This window comes from Crassostrea angulata, chromosome 1 (genome assembly GCF_025612915.1).
Source record: "Crassostrea angulata isolate pt1a10 chromosome 1, ASM2561291v2, whole genome shotgun sequence".
In the NCBI taxonomy this organism is placed as follows: Eukaryota; Metazoa; Mollusca; class Bivalvia; order Ostreida; family Ostreidae; genus Magallana; species Magallana angulata.
The window spans coordinates 37,168,185-37,189,662 of NC_069111.1; the positions used below are offsets into that span (position 1 = coordinate 37,168,185).

The window sequence follows — 21,478 nt, forward strand, 5'->3', positions numbered from 1 at the left end:
TAAGGAGATTAGGGGTCGGCCCCTAAAACGTCATATCCCAGATAGCTAAAAAACGGCGAAGAATTTCTAAACACTTGTTGAACAAAATATGTTTAATATCAAAAGAACTTTCGTATGATGCCAAGAAAAAGGGGCTGGCCCTTCAATTTAGGGACCAAAAGGGCTCTAAAGTCTTTCTTCCATAGCACTTTACTGAAAAATATTTTGTTATATGTTTAGGAAGCAAAAATGTTCATCTCACATTTATTTAACAACATTTTATAATTATTTTATTTTGTGTTCCGTATTAAGGGGTTTTAATGGGTTTTAAGGGGCCAGAAGTACAAAACTTTGATAACATACATGTACCTCAAACAGAACAAATATTTTTTTAAAAGCATTATTTTGAAAATCAATATAGAATAAAATGCTGAGAATGATGTTCCTAACAAAATTCAACCATCAATTTTTGTTGTTGTTGCCCCAATAAGGAGATAAAGGGTCAAATATCAAAGTCAAGGTCAAATAACCTTCAAAAAATCGCACGGAAGACCTCCTCGTTGCTCGCAACGAGATCGTGTCTAGTTGTAAATATATTCTCCAAAGGATAAACGTATTTCCTGTAGAAATTTAATTCGGAAATGAAATGTTTTTTTTTTCTACTGGATTATAAAATCACGTTTGAATTTTGTTCCGATCCCTTCGAAACTCAAACTCGTGTAGGAAGTAATTTATTTCCGGTAGGTATTATAGGAAAATACTTCCCCTTTACGAGTTTTTAAAAAGATAAATATCTCCCTTGTCCTGTTAGCAGAGATACACTTATAACAAAGGTGATTATAGAATCTTTAGGCACATCTATCACATTACATATTGGAACTGGGGATCTTGCTTCCTATATGGGGGTCAAAACCCCCCATCTTCGTATTGGCGCATTAATATACCTTCATGCATTTATTAATACACGGATGAATGATTGATAACAAGTAACATGGTGGAAGGATACCTTTGTTTCCTTGTTAAACGATTTCCTGAAACTCAATTTGTAGCATAAGAAAACAATGTTTTTTGCTTCCCTTTTGTCTCCCAAGTTGATTAAGTCATTTAGTGCGTGGGCAATAAAAACAAGATAGGGAGTGGCTTTATGCACAAGTATGTGTTACTAGCTTAATTTCTATTGTATTCCTCCTCTTGAAATATACCCAGTTAGATCTATATTATATAATATTTAAGTATTGTAACAAGACTTTAATTAGTGCCTTTAAATAAAGACAGGGGTTGAACCTGATTAATAAAAAATAAAAAATCTTTATCATCTGTTGATCAATCTGTATAAAACTGCTGTGTAACCATTCACCAAACAATAACGATAAATGTATGGAAAACAAAGTTTGGACAGTATGACTGAAAGATTAGACCTCGTGTCGTTTGGAGCTCCAATATACATATTTCTCTTTGTATATTGGAAGAATACAGTCAAAACATCTACTGTAAATTCTTTATATTACGCGAGTAATTAATTCCGCGATCTCGCGGTTTCGGATCAAATCACGAGAATATAAAATCGCGAACACGGAATTTCCATCATTATTTCTTATAGTTTTTAACTCTCAGAAAATAATAGCGAGATTTTAAAATCCGCGAAGAGTGCTTCTCGCGATTTTAAGCGGATATTAATTCCTTGCGGTTATTTAGGAATCTACAGTATTGAATACATGTATTCACAAGTCTTGCTCTCTACTTCAAATTTTTACTCACAAAAACGTGAGGGGTTTTTTTGTAATTAAAATTCAGAATGTTTCTTTTTATCAAAATTATCATTATTATTTATTATCGAAATACTGTGGAATCATTTGATTTTGTGGTGGCTCAATTTTCGTTGAATTCGTGGATACCTCTTATCAACGAATTAATATCCCCAACGAATAAATTAGTGTTATATAGTCATATTTCCGTTTGTAGGTGGAAGAGAATACACGAAAATACGCCCCGGAAACCTGTAAAATTTAAGCAATCCACGAGAATTGCCTCCTACGAAGTTTAAATGATTCCACAACAGTATTATGAATTGGGTTATGATTAAATGTTTGCAAAATCTACAACAATTATAAAGGTACCAAACGAAATATATTTGTTTAATAGTGTCATTCGAGAAAAAAATTCACACGTTAGAACTTTCAACCAATATTGACTTTAAAGACCAGGACGCGTTTGACCTTTTTAGCGTAAGTTCATAATCATTCAATAAAAAAACCTCACAGTTGTAATTAATGTTCAATTGATGACTGTTTAATTTTAAATGTTAATGTTAACAATACATGAAGTAACTCTACGTGAAAACATAACTTAACGATTTGATATTTTCTCATAATTTAAAATTTCTGCAAGACTTCATAATATTTGTATTCGGATTTTTCAAAAGAAAATACATCATGCATCCACTTATATACTAGTAGATGTTGAAATACTGGTAATAAAGGTGTATGATCAGAAACGTCATGAAATAGGTGGATTTTATTTTGTTACAGAACGATGCGATTGATTTTTTTAGACTTGGGCGACAGACCTGCAGCCACCTATTACCTTGAAATAAAGTTTTTCCTCATTTATCGTATTGAAATGATTTTTTTTGTTAAACTTGGTGAAAGCCTTTCAACTGCATCACACACGGTTCTGTCGTATCAATCAGTGAGTCGGACTTTTTTCCCTAGTTCCCCTGATTTGGAAAAAATCAAAAGCTAGCGCCATACCCAAGTAGTAAGAAAATGCCAATTTTGTGAAAATTAACGATCTGTGAAGCGGTCCATCTTTTTTATTTTAAATGTCAGTTTGAGGATTTACTTTTCACAAATCTCGTCTGAACGCCTAGCAAATTAACTTTTACTTAAATGTATATAATTTTACTCATGTATAATTTTGCATACATGCAAAATTTCGTCGTATAAAGTTTTAAATCTTAATTAATTGGGCAACTTTGACTATGATTATATACATTATTTGTGTCTGTCCTTCCTTTCATCCTCTTGCTTAGTGAACCATACTATACAAACGACCTCTTGACAATCTTAAACTTAGATCGTTCTCGTCCATACGTAAATATCGGCCATTTTCTGTGTTGGTCGCTCTGATTTTCATCTCGCCCTCTAGCTAAAAACAAATGAACCTGTGTTTTAAAATAAACAGTTTCTATTCATTTCTGTTTGATAAAGCAGTTATTTACCGTTAGAAAGAGCCATAGTCCAATTAATCTTTTCCATCGTTGTACATGTACATTAACGTGTATAACCCTAAACTTAAAAGAAAGGTCCTTTTTCGTGTACAGGCAATCGCGTAAAATTCAGAAGAGTGGCTTCGTTCGATGAGGATGTTAATTGTATATGAAAAATCCCAATTGTTTTTTGCGTTTTATTAATGAGTCTCTGCTTTCCCCCTGCATTCGTCAGTGTTCAATATCAATTGAACAGAAATACATCCGTTGTTTGACAGATGACGGATCAGAACCAGACAACACAGACAACACTATCCTGACGAGATAACACGGGTGTCAGACATGGAGAGACAAGTGGCCTTATTCTCGGATTTTTGGACTATTCTCGGAGCTTCTTCCATTCTTTCACTTTGCGCGTATGCAGCCACACGTGCACTGTGGGGGAGACGGTACCGTCTACCCCCGGGGCCCTGGGCGTGGCCAATTATAGGCAATCTCCGACAGCTGAATGGTAAAGAGGGATTTTACCACTATGTACGTAGATTTAGAAAAACTTACGGCGATATATTTAGATTGAAAATGGGTGTCCATGAAGTGGTCTTTGTGTTTGGACATCAGCACGTTCAAGAAGTCTTGTGCAAAAACGGAGCTTTGACCACAAGACGTCCGAACTGGATGTACATTCCAAATAAGATCTTCAAAGGAAAAGGTAGGTACAGAAAATGGCGTGTTGTTCTATTTAATTAGTTATTGATTTACTATGTATAGGATTGTCTGCTGTAGTCTTTATTTCTCGTTGTAAAAAATTACGATGCATATATTATCATTAAAAAAAAACATTAGATGTAAGAGAAGATATAAATTAACATTTTCATCAATGGTTTTTATTTGCAACGACAGAACATTTCTACTTTTTAAACAAATCATTTGAGAATTTGTCTTACTAAGCAGTATAAGAATAAAGATACAGTTGAATCGACATTTAAATTTTTAAAAGCAATTTTACAATTAAATGTAATTGTGTGCGACCCAGTTTTTAAACCGTTTGTATATAATTATATCAAATAACTTTTAAGACAAATCACCTTAGTCGCGGATGAAGAGTTATACCAGGTACGTACTCAAGAGGCGAAAACCTGAAAGGTTGGACATACTCCTTAAAGTGGGGAACACATTTAGAATAAATCCGTTTTAAGATAAAAATGAAAACAAGATTATTCATAATAAAAAGTGGGAGGGGGTGGGGGGGATGCATAAGCCTTTGCTGGCCTGCAACCAATTTTCGCCGATGACCATTTCTCGCCAGTGCATTGTTACGTCATTTTACCAGCACATAAAATCATACGAATAATGAAGTAACAATGAACTGGCGAGAAAAAGGTACTCTGCGAGAATCGGTGGCACCCCGGTATAGTTTGTCCAAACGGAATTGAATTCGTCCTGGTTTTTTTGTGTGCGTGTGTGTTTTTAGTACTAATAGTAGTGCTTAACAAATAGGAACAGGGAAGGATATGAAAGTGTTGACGGTGACATAATTCCTTCACTGGATCTTATTAATTTACACCAAACAACAACCATTTAGAATGTGTATTGCAGTGTATTTCATATAATTGGGGGTTGATAGAATGGAAGTTCTTCTTTCTTCAGGCAATTTTTGTCGCTTTCCTTCCTGTTTGGTTTTATGCTTTTAAAATAAGATGAATATGCTTTTGAACAGGTAAATAAAACTACAAAATTGAAAGTGTTTTTTTTAATTTGGCAAATATATATTCATAATTTTTAATTCTTTTAATTTACATTCATGCATTGTGAAAAAGTCATTGATCAAAAAGTGTGATATTTAAATCGAAATATTTTAATATCATTTTGAAATAAAATCTTTCAAAATATCGGTCAATAAACTACAAAGTGTCTGACTTTGTACATGAGAGCGTTAAAACTTATTGTAAACCTTATCAATTATAGGTATTATATGGAGCAACGGTGATACATGGAAGGCTTTGCAAGACGTGCTGAAGTCGGCACAGGAAGATTCTCGTGTGGTTACGTCTTTACAGCGCTATCTAGCGGCAGAGTATGACGTATTCCAGTCACATGTCAAAGACACGTCGTCTGCCTACGATCTGGAATTTCTTATCAGACAGACCTCTTTCAACTTTCTTTCTGCTTTCCTTGTGGGAAAAAGGTTAATTTTTTTCAATCATCAATAATAACAAGAATCATGTCATCAATTCATTAAGATTTTGAGGAGTTTGCACACACGGATATTAAAAGTAAACATATTTTTTTTCAATGCAGATGCAAGAGCTGTTTTATGCTCGAACGAAACAAAAATTTAATCAGTTCCAAATGTATATTTAAATCTTTAGAAAAACGCTGACAAAGTCTCAATCTGAATGGAAAGGGACCTGGTAGGATTGTACAAAACAATTTACATTGAACTGCTGAAATTATTGTTTTTTTCCTCAAATTAAGGTTCATCAATCTGGTTTGTTACAAATCTTTGTGAAATTTAAAGAAACCCTTTCTATGCTCATAAACTGTTTACAATCGATAGTCCCGGTTATCGGTATATTTTTAAAGATCTTCGAAGTCAAGGTTTTCGTAACTTAACATACATATCCGACAATGAGAAATGTATAGGTTTTTTTTAACTGGGATAATGATTTGAATGGGCAAAATTAACTTATAAAACCATTTAAACCTTTGTTGATAAATTACATTTATACAAAGACGGTAACATAATCAATACCTTTTTATAAGAGTTTTTTTTTTTAAGAACCAGGCATATATTAGAAAATGCAAAATTTAAATAACAGTTGGGAAAAAATAATCAAAACGTAAGAAAAGAATAAAAACCGTTTCTTTTTATCATTTATAATTGAAGAGGTAAAATACATCATGTATTTATTCAACTTAGATACAGTTACAACGACCCCGCTATGATTGAAATCCGGGACAGACTGGCAGAATTAGGCGCCTCCACAGCCTCAGCTAACCCGGAAAACTATCTTCCATTTTTGGCCAGTTTTGAGCGGACTAAAGTCTGTAAAAGTTTTTGAAATGATAAAAGTTATTCCAATGTAAACTAAAATTATGCTTTTATTATAAGTTAGATTATGTATATTATTATAATTTAAATTTAGTTTCAAACAGCCGCTGATAATCATGAGATTATATTCAACCGGTTCCGGGAGATAATCAAGGAGAAGAGGGACACTCCCAAAGATCCGCCGACAGATTTCCTTCAGTTCTATTTATCAAACTTCGAACAGGAAGGCTCAAAAAAGGATATTTCCGGTAAGATCACGAATAAATGTGCATCAAAATACTGAAATGATTGTAGAATTTGTTGCTATATGTCCCTCATAATGAATTGCTTCTTTTATCAGGCCAACGGAAAGCATTAACCACAATCGTTAAGTACATATTATACCTCCTAAAAAAGTAACAGCCAAAAAAAAAATAAAAACAATCATTGAGGCAGGTGTACCACACGATGAAGTAGGGGTATTCTTTCATCTTATTGTGGTTTCAAAAATATTCGTTAATTCCTATGTTCCTGTATTTCGTTGTTAAAAATATCCACAACACAGACGTTCATCAAAAAAAATATGTATAAATATATTTTATAGAATCGTTACTCACAGATTTTTATGTGGTCAGTGAACTGAATTCTATCAAGTTCACGGAAACTGTGTGCCAAGAAGATATTGTTGTAGATCGATCCTTGTACGAGTATTAAACATTAAGTTCAATTAATTGTACGACAAATACTAGCATATAAAGTAATCAGTGGAAGCTAACGAGTTTAGTTTTGACCAAATTGAGTTTAAGCAATCATTCTTTTGCAGTTTGTAAACTATAAAAAGTATTATTTTGTTGAACTGGTATCTGTCATTTGGAGTTTATTAAACTTTTTGTACTTTCAGAAGCCGACCTATTACAAACTTTGATTGACATGTATTTTGCTGGAAAAGATAATCTATTACTGAGCACAAAATGGATACTGATGGCGCTGGTGAAGTACCCGGAAGTTCAGTCTAAATGTAGATCGGAAATACATCAGGTTTGTCAAGAGGAATTATCTTCTTATACACTCATTCGAACTAGGAAGGAATTCACTTCAAAATGTAAACAAAAGCTACTTATAACTCAACGAATGACACTCAAATTTTGGTTGCCTTACTGAAACATTGTAAGCAATCAAATGGGAAAGATAATTTTTTACCAAAATTGTGACCATGCCCCTTTAACCAATCAGATTTCAGTATTTAACATGAAAGAATAATAAAATAAATTGTGCTAATAAGTTCTATAATGAATTGTGATAAAATCCTGGAAATTCAAAAATAATTTAAATTATAATATAAATTTCAACAGTCTTTGGTTTAACGACACAGTGTTATTGTAAAGGTAATATTATGTTAGCATAAAGAATATGGGCGAATAAGGCGTATAAACTGCCTATATGAGGATAGATAAGATACTAGTACTATAAAATTAAAATATCAACAAATCTCACAATTTCTTTCTAAATTATTGAAAACAATGTATATTTACCATAACTTCGATTTATAAACCTTAGATATGTTGAATATTTGGAATAGGTAAACTGACGTATGCGTGTCAAAACTTCCAAATAGTGTCATTTTTAGAACTTCAATGTCTTTTCTTTTATAGAGTGGGTCTGAGCTCCATATTTTTGTCATAGTCTATTTAAGGTTTAAAGGAAACCAAACCGATTAATCAACGAAAATGTGGAGAGATGACCCACTATACTTTAAAAATGCCATTTGTATCGCAACAATCGAACGTTTTAGAAAAATGATCAATATGTAAATAACTTTATTATCATCAGATTAAAATAATTGTTTCAAACTTTATAGGTTTATAGAGCCTCTTGTTGCCGGTTGCAATATTCCCACATTTCACATATGTGTAGTTTATTTATCACTTGCAGTGCAGTGCCTGTGATTATGTAAGATCATGAGATGAGCACTTATAAAATATTTTCAAAATTAATCTTTCCGTTGTTCTGAAAAATTGATATTAAAAAAAGTTTAAACATGATAAACTTAAAAAGGGGTTTTAGTATTATAATCCTATTATCAGATACTTCACCAGTCCCTGTCTTATACGTCCAGTATAGAACAATGGAATAATGGACAGGAAATGAAAATCATATTTAATAAAAAATAAACATTTAAGATAAATGAATTATATTATTCTGAGAATCATGTATGTTGTTGATTGAAATAGAGGTTGTTTTTCTGTGATGACAGGTGTTTGGCCGAGGTCAGAGAGTGCAATCCCAGGATAGGTCAAGGACGCCTTTCACCCTGGCAACCATCAAAGAAATCCAAAGACTGTATTCTCCGGGTACGAACATATTGTATTTCTTATTAAGAAATTTAGCCCCACATAGCTTATAGTTTACACACGTCAGTTATTTACTTGACGATCGCCATTTTATTTTTGTAAATATTGGGGTGATGCATTATGTTTTGACGTATTTTGAAAAATATAACTGATCGGGTTTTCAAAAATAGTGCAAATAAGTGTGGGTAAAAATTACATATGTTGATCAATCGACCACTAATATCCTTATTTACTCTAACTTTAAACTTACCCCCCAAAAAAGGGGGATTTCATACTTGGTTCGGATCCTCGGAATACTCCAGATTTGTGGATTATCCTTGTTTCAGATTCTGCGTGCTTCGTGTGGTATTCCCATTTATATGGTTGCATACTATAGAGAAGAATGTCTCTATGTTAAAATCCAGTCAATACTTATCTTTGACTTTGAACAGTGACCTTTACGGTGTTCCACTATCCGGAAAAGGACATCCAGGTTGGGGGATATGATATCCCAAAAGACACGTTCATGATGATCGAATGCAAAGCTCCGTGCCGGGACAAACAGTTCTGGAAAGATCCTGAGGATTTTAATCCGGACCGCTTTATTGGGTTAGATGGAGAGCAAAAACTACCTCAGGGATGTTTCATGCCTTATGGAGCAGGTATACTTTTGATTTTGGCTCGTATTTTGGTTATATGGGAATTTTAGTATTAGACTTTAAAAGGAAAGAACTAAGTCTAAGTCGATAGGTTATGCATCATCGGATACCCATAGCCACTATTAATTTAAAAATCGCAAAGCTGGTCAAGGGTTTCGGATGAGGAAAACAAGTATGATTCTTTGTATCAGCCATCTTCATACATGTAACGATCAATATTTTTCAAAAATGTTTTGTATCTGTTTTAAAAGTGTTTTTTTCTGCAATTTAGGACCACGATACTGCATAGGAAAATACGTAGCAGACATATTTATGTACTCTCTTGTGGCCAATCTTCTACAGAACTTCAAGATTACAACCAAACACCCAGAGCAACCGTTGTCTTTTGAAAACGCTTTCAATTTGTTCGGTCTCCAACCACTGCACTTTTCAGAAATTACCTTAGTGCCTTTGGAATGAATCTAGACAACGCCACACCGCTGTGTATTTATAACTGCCAAAAATCAAATGTCAGATATTTTTCAAGGAAGCATATGAATCATATCATAGAAATCACTACATGTATTTGACCAAGCCAAAGCTAGGTCGTTCATTGTCTATGTTAATGTTATGTACATATTTAGAAAAGTGACAACTAACATATACGTATATTTTTTAATATTTATAGATATTGTACTAAAGTCTAGTATAGTGAATATCCGGGTTTTCCGTAGGAATCCGGTTATTGAAGTTCGGGCGGCCAAAAGAGTACCCCTTTTGTATGTATAACTCTTTCTACAATTTTCTAGAAAGGACATTTTTGTTTTGTAGATCAATTGTACATATATCAGAGATTGCATATTACTTTGATGTTGATTTTTGATAATTTTTGCGAAAAAGTACCAGTTGTTGTACTTTGTAGGTTTTTTTTTTTTATACAAAATATTGCGTGTTATTTCTTTGTTCAAAGCAGTTAAATAATGCTTAAAGATATTTTCTATAGTTTCGCACAAAATAATGGTTTTTTTTTTAAAATCATATAACTTACAATATTATTAATATAAGCCTGGTCCCCGATGCCTACCGGAATATCCCGGAAGGCCTCAGGACCCATACTGAAGTGCTTGCAGTTCGGAAGGTCTCGCAAACCAGGCTATACGAATAAACCATTCGATTTCTTGCCCTGTTGTGATGAATTTTCTGCTTGAATTCGACAAAACTTGAGAAGAATAGGGGCGCATAAGGCCTATTTATCTCTCGCATTCTAAATGTACGAACGACAAAAAAAAATGTTTACTGCTACGGTCTATCTTGTTACTTTAACTAGGGGATATCTAACGCCTCAAACGCCCCCGTTCTTTAATCAAGGCCAGTAATATATTGACTTAAAGTTATCATGACAAACAAAGTATTAATTTTTTCTTGCCACTACTATAATTTGTATTGTACATTGTAACAGTTGCTAAAACCTGATGAAAGTTCGTTATTGACAAAAATAAAGTAATTTAACAGGAAGCTGATATAACTTTCACAATATGGCATGCCTTAACAAAGAGTTGATTACAAACCATTTTTTATGAACCTGTTCATGAATATGTATCAAAAGCTTAGGATGACTTCAAAAGTTCCAAGTAAAATTGATACAGGAGGCAGTTATTTTGTAGTAATGGTTTTTCTGTTCCATGTAAGTTGATCACAGAAATGTTTTCAAATGCACACTTGGTCAATGTAAAGGACTCTTTATTCTGACTTGCAACAATAACAACAGCATGAACTACAACATTTTCGTTTGCAAAAATTTGTTTCACTACATTCAAAGCTTGACCAATAGTATCACCTCGATGCATAGCACCTGTTGCCACTTGAACAAGGTACAATGTTTTTTCCTGAACTTTGATCCTTTTAGATGATGTACAACCTTCACAACGATCAACAGAGACATTGTAAAAAACAAAGTAGTCTACTCCCATGAAATTTGGTATCAGTGGATACACCAAAAACTTATCAAAGTTATTTGAAAGTTGTTTTATAAACAGGGAAAATAAAGCTACATTTCGTTCATGACCTTTGAAATTTTCTGGTATATCTTGATAATACGAAGATAACTCTTTCGCATTTCGTTCAAAGAAATTTTCAACAGATGGCACTACAGTACATGGTGTTTGTAACAATTCTTGCTTTGACTGTGATACCTGATAAATTGTTTCACCACCAATGGAGAATGGCAAAAGTACAGATTGGATCTCTTTTTGAGTATCAACTAACAATTTTTCAAACTCTTTTCTTGCACCACCATTGTGAAACATAATTGGCAAAATTTTATCAGAACCAACATTTTTTGCAATTTGTAGCATCCCCTCTAAATCATAAGGAAACCTTTCTCGCCAACAGTTTGCTAAGGTAGGAATCAAATGTCGAATTTTCACACAGATATCCCCAACATCCAAACCCATTCTTGCATATTCAAGATTACTTTGTAGAAGACCTGGTGTTTGAATTTTGTAATGCTCAACTTCAAAAATGTTGATTCCTATTTTTAATTCCTGTGCCCATTCTCTTTTAATGATGATTTCTTGTTTGTTTGGAATACAATGGAGAAGAACAGCAGTGTGGAGCTGAAACTTGGCATATTCAATGTTTTCAGAACTTTTACAATTTAGGATTTTATGTTGTTTTTCTTTTGTATACTGGGCAAATGCCTCTTCAACTGTTTCATTTGTTCTTGTATACATATCTTCTAACACACTGTTCAATAATCTAGGTGTCATTATGTACTCCTTTGAAAATTCATCATAAACTTCCTTTCCTTTATCTAAAAGGCCTAATCTATGCTCATAATTCATGTCCTCCTTGTCTTTTTGCGATAACATGTATTCTAAGGATCCCTTCCAAATGTTGAGAAAAGTGTCTTCATCAAGCTGAAATTCTCTTCCAAATTCCATAAACTTATGTGCACTTGCAGTGAAACCTGTTTCAATGAGAATGAACTGTGGATATGAAACTTGCCGCTTGACAATTTTTTTAACTTTTTCTAGATAATGGGCATTATACAGGGTAAAATGATCCACTATTACGCAGTCTCTATTTCCAAATTTCTTAGAATAAGCTTCAAAGGATTCCAAATCTTCATCTCTTTCTTCAATTCTATTTAAGTCAACATAATGAACTGAGAGGTCGCCATTTTCCCGACATTTCAAAACATAGTAAATTGATGATGATGATTTCCCTAAACCCTCAAGTCCGTTTAGATAGATCCAGGTTTTTTTTGTTGCTCTTTCATCCTTTAATTTTTCAAGAAACTCTGCATGAAACTTGGTCTTTATAAAGTATCTTCCATCCATAAAGTGGCATACAATTTCACTAGCAAAATTATTGCCCTCTTCATCATCATGCACATGTCTTAGAACACTGGGTTCAAATTCCTGAATCTGAAAAATAAATTGAAATAACAAATTTACTATTAATTGATACCTAACGTTTCATATCAAGACATTTTGTATCGCATTTAATTTATTGTTATGTTGATTCAATATGGAAAATTTTTAACCAAGATAAGTGACATAGCTTTGAGCATGGGCAATGTACCAAATTGAAATTGTTGTGAAATAGAAAACTAAAATGCATTGACAGAAAAGGTTTAAGGAAGCAGGGTGGTCAACAATTTTACCATCAGATCTGAAAGAAGAGTTTTATAACCTTACTCACTTGATGAATAAACTCAATGAAAAATGTTGTCACTTGATATGTTAAATGCTATTCTAATCAATGTATTAACAGGCATATCATTCTATTGTACTAAGGCCCACCTATTATTTTCAACTTTATTAAAAAATAACAAATGGCTACAAACTAAGATGAATATCCGCTGTAATATTTTCTTAAGGTGGTATGGGACACTTCCATATTGTGATGTACTTCTTATCGTAATGAGCAATAAAATCAATTTCAATTTTAAATTTACTTTTCTTTCCCAAATCAGTTATCTAACAGCTTAGCGCAATGGGTTAGAGCATTACCTATGGATCTGTAAGTCATGAGTTCAAATCCCGCTAGGGTTTTTATAACTTTTACCTTCAAGTTAATTAAAAACTTAATTTTGGTCAAATTTTGTAAAATTTGAAAATTCTAAACAGATGAAAGTATTTTGATTATATAAATGAACTTTTATCCACATTAATATTGACAGGTGTCCCATACCACCTTAAGAACAGCAATAATGCATTTATCCCCATAACAATAATGTGTGAGAACTATGGCTGCAAATGTAAATTGTTTAAAAACCATTATTTTTATTTACTCGTGTCTAAAAAAACTATCAAAATTGTTGTAGATTTAGTACTAGACAACATTGAGATGGTGACCATCTCAAAGGGGCCCCACTAAAAAATGGACAATAGGATGAAAAGAATTTCAAAGAATTTTGCTTTGACCTTGACCTATAACTTAGAAATTTTCCAGCTTGCATAGAACTTCTAATTCAATCTCATTACCCCTTACATATAGGCATTTTTGTTTAATCTGAGAAAGATTAAGCAAATGGGAAATAATCTATGGTCTAAAACTGATTATAAAGAGATCTGCTATGACCTTCACATTGACTTGGTTCAAGGTCACTACATGCCATTAACCAAAAAGCTCTGTTTAAGTAAAGCATTAGCCAAATAGGGCTAAGTGGAAAAAATATGTATGCTCTTAAAAAAAGGATTTTTGTGTGATCCGATATGACCTTGACACTTGACCTACAAACATTATTCAAGGTTACTGCATACCCTTTGATCAAAGGCACCATGTGGGTGAGGTATGAGTCAGACTTGAGAAAAGGGAGTAAAGATATGGTCTGGACAAGGATTTTTCATATAATTCTGTTATGACCACATCTGACCTTGAAAAATGGTTCAAGGTCACTACACACTCTTTACTCAAAAGCGCTGTTTATGTGAAGTATGAGCCAAATAGGGCTAAGTGAAAAGTATATATGCTCTGAACAAAGAATTTTCGCGTGGTCTAATATGACCTTGACCATTAACCTACAAACTTCATTCAAGGTCACTGCACACCCTTTGACCATAGACAATCTGTGAGTGAAGAATGAGCAATATTGGACTAAGGGGAGAGAAGATATGCCCCGGATAAGGATTTTATATAAAATTCTGCTATGGCCTTAACCTTAGACCTGGAAACATGGTTCAAGGTCACTGTACACCCTTAACCCAAAGGCACTCTGTGGGTGAAGTATGAGCCAGATTAGGCCAAGGGGAGAGAAGATATGCTCCGAACAACAGATCTCAGATGGACAGACAGAGGGAAGGATGGAAAGACAGACTGATCACTATAGGGCGCCCGCAGAGCTGGGCCCTAATAATTCATCGTTTAAGAAGGATTACTGCATATCATCCTTTTAATTTTTCTGTACAAGTATTTAATGTTTAGCAAGTAGGGCTGTCACGGTTCCAAATTTTTTTGGGTCGGGTTGTAAAATTTTCGGTTCGGTTTCGGGTTTTTCAGTTCGGGTCTACTTTCAAATAAAAATTCATTGTTTATACTTCAAATGTTCATTTTTTCTATTTCTTCTCTCTTTAATAAGAAACTTAAACACAATAACTAGTTTCCTGACTAGAAATTTAAATTACATTTGATAATGTTAAGTAAAATTTTAAAATAAAAACTATATTATTTTAAAGAATAATTTCACCTCAAATAACTTGAAGAACATTTTTAAAGCCGTATGTACTACAAAGGATTATTAGAAAAAAATAATTGTAAACTTTCGTTTTCAATATTTCATTATGAAGTTCCTTTCTTGATAGTTTAAAAATAAGTTTTATGGCCGATTTTTCAATTCAAGTCATTCGTTTTAAGATATAGTTCAATGCTTCTTTTTATAAATGGTTACAGGAGATTTGATAAAAATCATATGTTAACATAAAAAGTATATTTGTGATTTGAAACAAGTAAAGCCTAATGATATGTTCGTGTATTTTCAAGTTACAGGTAATGCACACTGTGTGTTCTGTTTTCTGTATCCACGCAGATTTTCCCACATTATTTTGCATGGATCTGACTTCTGACTTTTTTCATTCAATCTCACTACTAATAAATCCAATTTTTTTTTACCCTAAACATTTCTATAAACAAATATTGAAAACATGTTCGATGTCCGAATCGTAAGCCGCCATCTTTGTTTATTGAACTAGTGTTTATCCTTTATACACAGGTATTTTTTTTTAGGATGAGTGAACAATCATCGGTATACATGGCCAGTTGTATGCAAGTCAATGTTTATTACAAACAACAGGTCCACACTAATAAACCTTTAAATTTCATGCCAATTTTCATAAAAATACGGATTCTATTACACAAACCATACCGAACCGAAATCCCGAAAAACGGAACCAAACAAATTGTTCCGTGGTTTTTGGTTATTTCGGTGACCTGTGTTAGCCCTATTAGCAAGACATTTCTATAAATGACCAACCAAAATTTCAGCACCAATCGTATAATTGAACCCCGGGAATCTTGATTGGAACAAACTTTAATCTACACTACCTTCAGCTTTTCTGATCAATTGGTTTTGGCTAAGAGGATTTTTTAAGATTTGTCTTTAAGTGAAAAGTTTATCATGACTACAATGCCGACTACAGATGACAGACAAGTTTTAATCAGAAAAGCTAACATAAGCCTACTTACTTTGTGAAAATTTTGAATATGGGAAAAAATTTCATAAAATATTTTTTGACATGTGGATTGATAGATTACAGAATTTTTCACAGGTCAATAGATTTAATTAAAGATACTTACTGGATGTGCCATGTCCAATGCTCTCACTAACAGGTGTGTCTTCTGCATTTATCAAACTAGAGGAAACAAAAAAAAAGTTTCACTATACACACTAAAAAAATTCACAAATTGACATGAAATAAGCTATATATAACAATACCACTGGTAGAATATATATAACTCATTTCTCATTTTATTGTGAATTTTTATAGTGTATTATACATCAACATATGCTTTAAAATAAAAAATAAATTATGAAAAAAATAACTCAGGAACCTCATTACAAAATGAATATGGGGGGGGGGGGGGGTTGTGTTCCTGTCCCCAAACACCTGTGAATGCAAGGTACAGTGGATAACCATTTATTAACACAACACTTAAATGAATAAGGAATAATGTTTAAATAAAATTCAAACAATGCACATGATTACATATGATATCATATATATAAAAGAAAGCCAAATTGGGCTTATCACTCAGGGACATTTAACCTCTTATTATGTGACCACCCCTACACTATATATGATACATTATACTAGTGTATTATATAAAGTTGTTTGACCAGTTCCGCATAGGGTAATGGATTTGGCGGTGCTGTAAATATTCCCTGGTATACATCTTTTAAAAACTGTAACCCGTGATTCTACCTGTTTAACTGTTACATCAAATAGTGTCATCAATCAATGCATCGCTACATCCTACATCAGCTGAAGTGTATACTCTCAAGTGAGATTTTTGATAATATGAGCAGGGATATGGTGTACATCAACAAAAAAATTAGATCTCAAAATACGTTTTATTTGGCCGAATCAGTACTTGCCACTCTTAAAGTTAAGCGATATTGATAATTTATTCACCAATTAACTGCTAGTTGTGACAAACTTTGCATCAGGACTGCAAAAACTAAACTAAACTCACTACAAATTATTAAGAGTTCTCATAGTATCTTTACAGTGAAAACAAACACACTGCTGTCCATTTATTGGTATTTTCTTAACATATACAGTTTGATTTGCAAGGAAATGTCAAAATCACAATTAATATTTTAGACCAGTTTCTAACGTCCTGTCAGAATACAGTCACAGCGCCTTCTTTTATCATTATTGTGGTACAATATGATTTATTTAAAACTTATAAAGACTATTAATGAATTCCAGAAGTATTTGATTCAATCCACCTCTTCATTTTATCTTAAAACAGTGAAAACCAAATTTGGTATTCGGAACTCGTCAAATGACAGCTCGATAAAATTTTGCATCTACTTGTTTTCTTTTTTTAAATTTTTTTACCTGCATCAACATGATTAGTATGTTAGAATACACACCAAACCTACTTTTAATAAAAAAATTCATGTTGCAAGTGATAACTAAAGGCACTGACAGACGATTTTATGTGTATGTAGTAGTTGGGGCTATATGGACCGTGGATATCGGCCTGGATAGCTCAGTGGTAGAGCTCCTGACTAGAGTTGCAGGGGTCCCGGGTTCGAATCCCGGTCCAGCCATATGTTTTCAATATGTATATGCTCATTCCTCCTTTCCTACTACAGATGGTGCCGTGGCCTTCCTTGTTCAGGCAATATAAATATAATAAGTCCTGACAAGTTGAACTTGTGTTGTGTCTTCGGGGTCGAAGACTATTTAAGAAGGGAGGAATGTAGTAGTTGGGGCTATATGGACCGTGGATATCGGCCTGGATAGCTCAGTGGTAGAGCTCCTGACTAGAGTTGCAGGGGTCCCGGGTTTGATTCCCAGTCCAGCCATATGTTTTCAATATGCTCATTCCTCCTTTCCTACTACATGTATATTAGCGTTGCAATGAACTGTAAAATGGCTGTATTTATGACCGCAAAAAATGAAACTGCTGCAGAATTTAAACAAACATTAATAAGTGTTTATATTAAAGGTATTAATATTTTTCTCCATCTTTACTTTCATTAATTAATTGCTATGTAATTTATGAACTATTCGGAACTGGTCAAAAATCAGAACTATAGAGGTGGTCACATACTCGGAGAAAGTTCGTGATGAGCCACGGGCCCTGGAAGTTATTGTAAATATATTGCATGTGCATGTACAAAAAAGTAAGGGTAGGACACTCTTTTTGGGGCGAAATCGGGTTTGACGAAGTCTGGGCGTTCCTCAAACGAAATTTCGCGATAAATCGTTCAAGTATACTTTACTTACGACATATGTATACATTCGTTCCGCTCCAATGCTGTTACGTCGAAGAAAAAGGTGTTTTTATACATCCAAGTGCCTAAGAATTTCGCTAGACTGGTTTACATCCGGTTTAATCGCAGTGAATCGAAAGGGAAATCGAAAGGTAAGTTCTGATTGGTCAATAATGAAATAAATTCTTTAATTTCTTCTCGATATTTGTCAATCTTCTTCATTATTCTTGCATTTCATTGTTGAAAGGTCAAACTACCCAGTATTTATATGCATAACTCCTTTCAAACATTTGATACATACTCACCATAAATTGTTATCAGTTTCGCCACCTTATTGACGAGCAGATTTATTTTATTATTAACCAATCAGAACTTATCTTTCGATTCACTGCGATTAAACCGGATGTAAACCAGTCTAGCGAAATTCTTAGGCACTTGGATGTATAAAAACACCTTTTTCTTCGACGTAACAGCATTGGAGCGGAACGAATGTATACATATGTCGTAAGTAAAGTATACTTGAACGATTTATCGCGAAATTTCGTTTGAGGAACGCCCAGACTTCGTCAAACCCGATTTCGCCCCAAAAAGAGTGTCCTACCCTTACTTTTTTATACATGCACATGCAATATATTTACAATAACTTCCAGGACCCGTGTGATGAGCCCGTTGTTTACCATACTTTTAGGAAAATTTCTAGCGCGTAATAGATTACAACGACAAACCTCTGAATTTCTATCAATTATATATATACCTCTTTATTTAAAAAAAAATCACAAAAGCCACAAATAGAACGGCTGATCGATAGAGAACTCGTGTGCAACAATATTATATACGAGTGTGACGCCATTGCGCCATTATGATATGATGCTCTCGGTCATAAATGCCGCTGAGCAACTCTTGTTGTTCATGATTTAATATTTCATAGAATATACTCACCACTTTCTTTAGTTCATCATTTCCAATGCTGACTGCTGAATATGACAGAAATGTCCATGCTTTTCTTCGGATCAGGTCAGGTTGAATTTTCAAATACTGCACGGATTTAATTTGCGGAATGACGATTGACAAAACGAAAACGGGAAACCAAGAGCTGTCATTCTTTTCTTTTTTTTTTGTAGGTAAAAAGTCTGAGTGTTCAAAGACAGACAATAACTATTTATTATTTCATGTGATTTATTTTGTTTTTTTGATCGCGATGTTATATATATTTTTGGGAGTTGATTTTAATCAACTACTCGGGCAAACCAGGCCCCGAGGTTATAAAACTTTTTTCATACTCCTACTCAAACTCGTACTCCGTACTCCGAGTATGTGCTCCACTGAGTACGACTCTAAAAACCGAGGTTATAAAAGTTTTGGAGTACGTTCTCCGCTGAGTACTATTTGGAGTATGCTCCAAAAACCGGTGAAGGAAATTTTACTTCTCTGGAGTAAGATAGAGCACGGTAACTCATGTAAATAGTCCTGTCATGTAGGCAAACTGTACATGTATTCAAATAAATTATCTATCAACAAAATGTAACATGTACCTATGCCCTTTTTCATCTGCAACCATGGAGATGTGTCTGCATCTATAATTTTTTAACTTTTGAGCAACAAAGACGATAAATCCAGTGTTATTGGAAAACTTATCAACAAATTGTGATTATGTCAAATGTTTTTGGAAACCATCTCTCTCTCTCTCTCTCTCTCTCTCTCTCTCTCTCTCTCTCTCATAATTTCTATCATCTATCTTGCATGCGTGTTATAATTAATTAAAGTGTTATCAGGGGTTTTTTTTTTTACATAGACAAGCTTAATTCTAATTAACTGTAAATTACACGACGACTCAAACAGAATCAATACATAGATCATACTTAATGTCTTTCCATATATGTTTATTTAAGAATAAAATTTGATGTCATAACACCAAATTTTATTTTTGAATAATCGTTTGTGGAAAGACACTAATATAAGACTTACGACTATGGGATCACCGGAACCAATCGTCTTCATATTCGAGCGTTTATAATCAAATATTAAACTAAATAATGCATTTCACTTTACGTATAATTAGACTTATGTCTATGCTCTCGATGTTTTAATTTGAAATAAATAAAAAAGATCATGAGTTAGGTGATGTTCCGTGGTCAAAATGACTTTGATATTTGGAAACTAAAAATCAAATACTGGTAGATGGTTCGAAATAGAAACCATACCCCCGGCAGTAAAATTAAAATAAAAGTTCCGGCCAATATTAGATAAAGAACACATCTAAATCTCTGCAGCTAATATGTAAAGTCACATAGGAACCCAAATATTTACGTCATAATTTAAAAACATTGCCAACACAAAAATTGAAAATTTGCAATCCTTTTATAAAAAAAACAACTCAACTTTATAAATTTTACAACAAGTTCTACAACTTATATCAATATCTTTCGTTGGCGCGGATTTTAGCGCGAGGGGGTCATAAATGTGGTAGGAAGCCGGAGTGCCCGGAGAAAACCTACGTGCCCAAGCGGGTGACCACCATACCCTTTCACATACAACTTCTGCCGATCACAGGGATCGAACTCGGGTCGCAGAGGTGAGAAGCGAGTGCATTATCCACTATGCGACTTGGACACCCTGCAATCTTTTTGTTTAAGTTTATATCTAATGCCCTTTAACATGCGTTTAAATTACTTACTGCTGTTTCTTGATTAGTTTCTATGTTTCTAAGTAAGATTGCTTTTTGTTAACTTTGTATAGTACCAGGGGTGGATCCAGGATTTGTAGTTAGGGGGGGGGGGGCGCCAGTATAAGGCAGGAGGTCTGGGTGCCGCCTTGAGGCCCCCAGTGGGTTCAGGGCAAAGCCCTGTTAGTGGCCCAGGGGGTGAAGCCCACAAACGTTCCTGCATTCTAGAGATTTTGTAGGGTAAAAATGAAGTCTTCAAATTTAGACTGTTGTGATTTCTTTTCTTGTGGTTATTCTTGAAGTAATAAAATATAGATTGAATTATTTACAATTTTTAAAGCTTTGTAAATTTAAGACCTGCAGTAATCCCATCAAAACCCTCTGCCTTGCAGAAATATAAGAAACATTTTCTTTTCTTTTCTTTCTTTTGAATGGCTGTAAATAAATCAGTATAAAAAATCAAGTTCAATGGGACGAAGTAATGAAGTTTTAAAAAGGTAACCATGCCAGCTTGTATTATAATAAACATGGAAGAGTCGTTTAAAACACTAGCTAGTAACCAATTACTTAAAGGTCGGAAAGCGTAATCAAAATGGGTTTTCTATGTACGTTACACCATTAAACCCACAGGTTTTCTTCATACTACACCATTGAAACCAGTCTAATGTAGAAAAATCCCA

The 21,478-nt window shown here is 33.7% G+C and overlaps 2 protein-coding genes and 1 non-coding gene across 3 annotated transcripts; 2 read left to right on the forward strand and 1 right to left on the reverse strand.

Annotated features, from left to right (window-relative positions):
- The first annotated feature begins 3,172 nt into the window (after nt 1-3,172).
- LOC128173104 (cytochrome P450 2B4-like) lies at nt 3,173-10,117 on the forward strand. The gene is made up of 8 exons (XM_052838831.1): nt 3,173-3,896; nt 5,153-5,372; nt 6,108-6,231; nt 6,334-6,487; nt 7,120-7,256; nt 8,473-8,569; nt 9,001-9,210; nt 9,479-10,117. The coding sequence occupies exons 1-8, from the start codon at nt 3,530-3,532 to the stop codon at nt 9,664-9,666; spliced, it is 1,497 nt and encodes a 498-aa protein (XP_052694791.1). The 5' UTR covers nt 3,173-3,529; the 3' UTR covers nt 9,667-10,117.
- Nucleotides 10,118-10,597: 480 nt separating this feature from the next.
- On the reverse strand, nt 10,598-19,261 carry LOC128173094 (uncharacterized). The gene is made up of 3 exons (XM_052838822.1): nt 19,076-19,261; nt 15,985-16,040; nt 10,598-12,614 (listed from the first exon to the last, which is right to left on the reverse strand). Exons 2-3 carry the CDS (start codon nt 16,030-16,032, stop codon nt 10,794-10,796), a joined length of 1,869 nt encoding a protein of 622 aa, XP_052694782.1. The 5' UTR covers nt 16,033-16,040; nt 19,076-19,261; the 3' UTR covers nt 10,598-10,793.
- Nucleotides 17,395-17,467, forward strand: Trnas-aga (transfer RNA serine (anticodon AGA)). The gene has a single exon. It is a non-coding gene; the product is annotated as a tRNA-Ser (tRNA).
- Nucleotides 19,262-21,478: the final 2,217 nt, after the last annotated feature.

What these genes read in the sequence shown, in the direction of transcription:
- LOC128173104 (XM_052838831.1), top strand. Translation starts at nt 3,530, where the DNA reads ATGGAGAGACAAGTGGCCTTATTCTCGGATTTTTGGACTATTCTCGGA. An exon ending in TAAGATCTTCAAAGGAAAAG is followed by an intron (nt 3,897 to 5,152) that starts GTAGGTACAGAA and finishes TATCAATTATAG; the next exon opens with GTATTATATGGAGCAACGGT. An exon ending in CCAAAGACTGTATTCTCCGG is followed by an intron (nt 8,570 to 9,000) that starts GTACGAACATAT and finishes GACTTTGAACAG; the next exon opens with TGACCTTTACGGTGTTCCAC.
- LOC128173094 (XM_052838822.1), bottom strand. Translation starts at nt 16,032, where the DNA reads ATGCAGAAGACACACCTGTTAGTGAGAGCATTGGACATGGCACATCCA. An exon ending in CATTGGACATGGCACATCCA is followed by an intron (nt 12,615 to 15,984) that starts GTAAGTATCTTT and finishes TTTATTTTTCAG; the next exon opens with ATTCAGGAATTTGAACCCAG.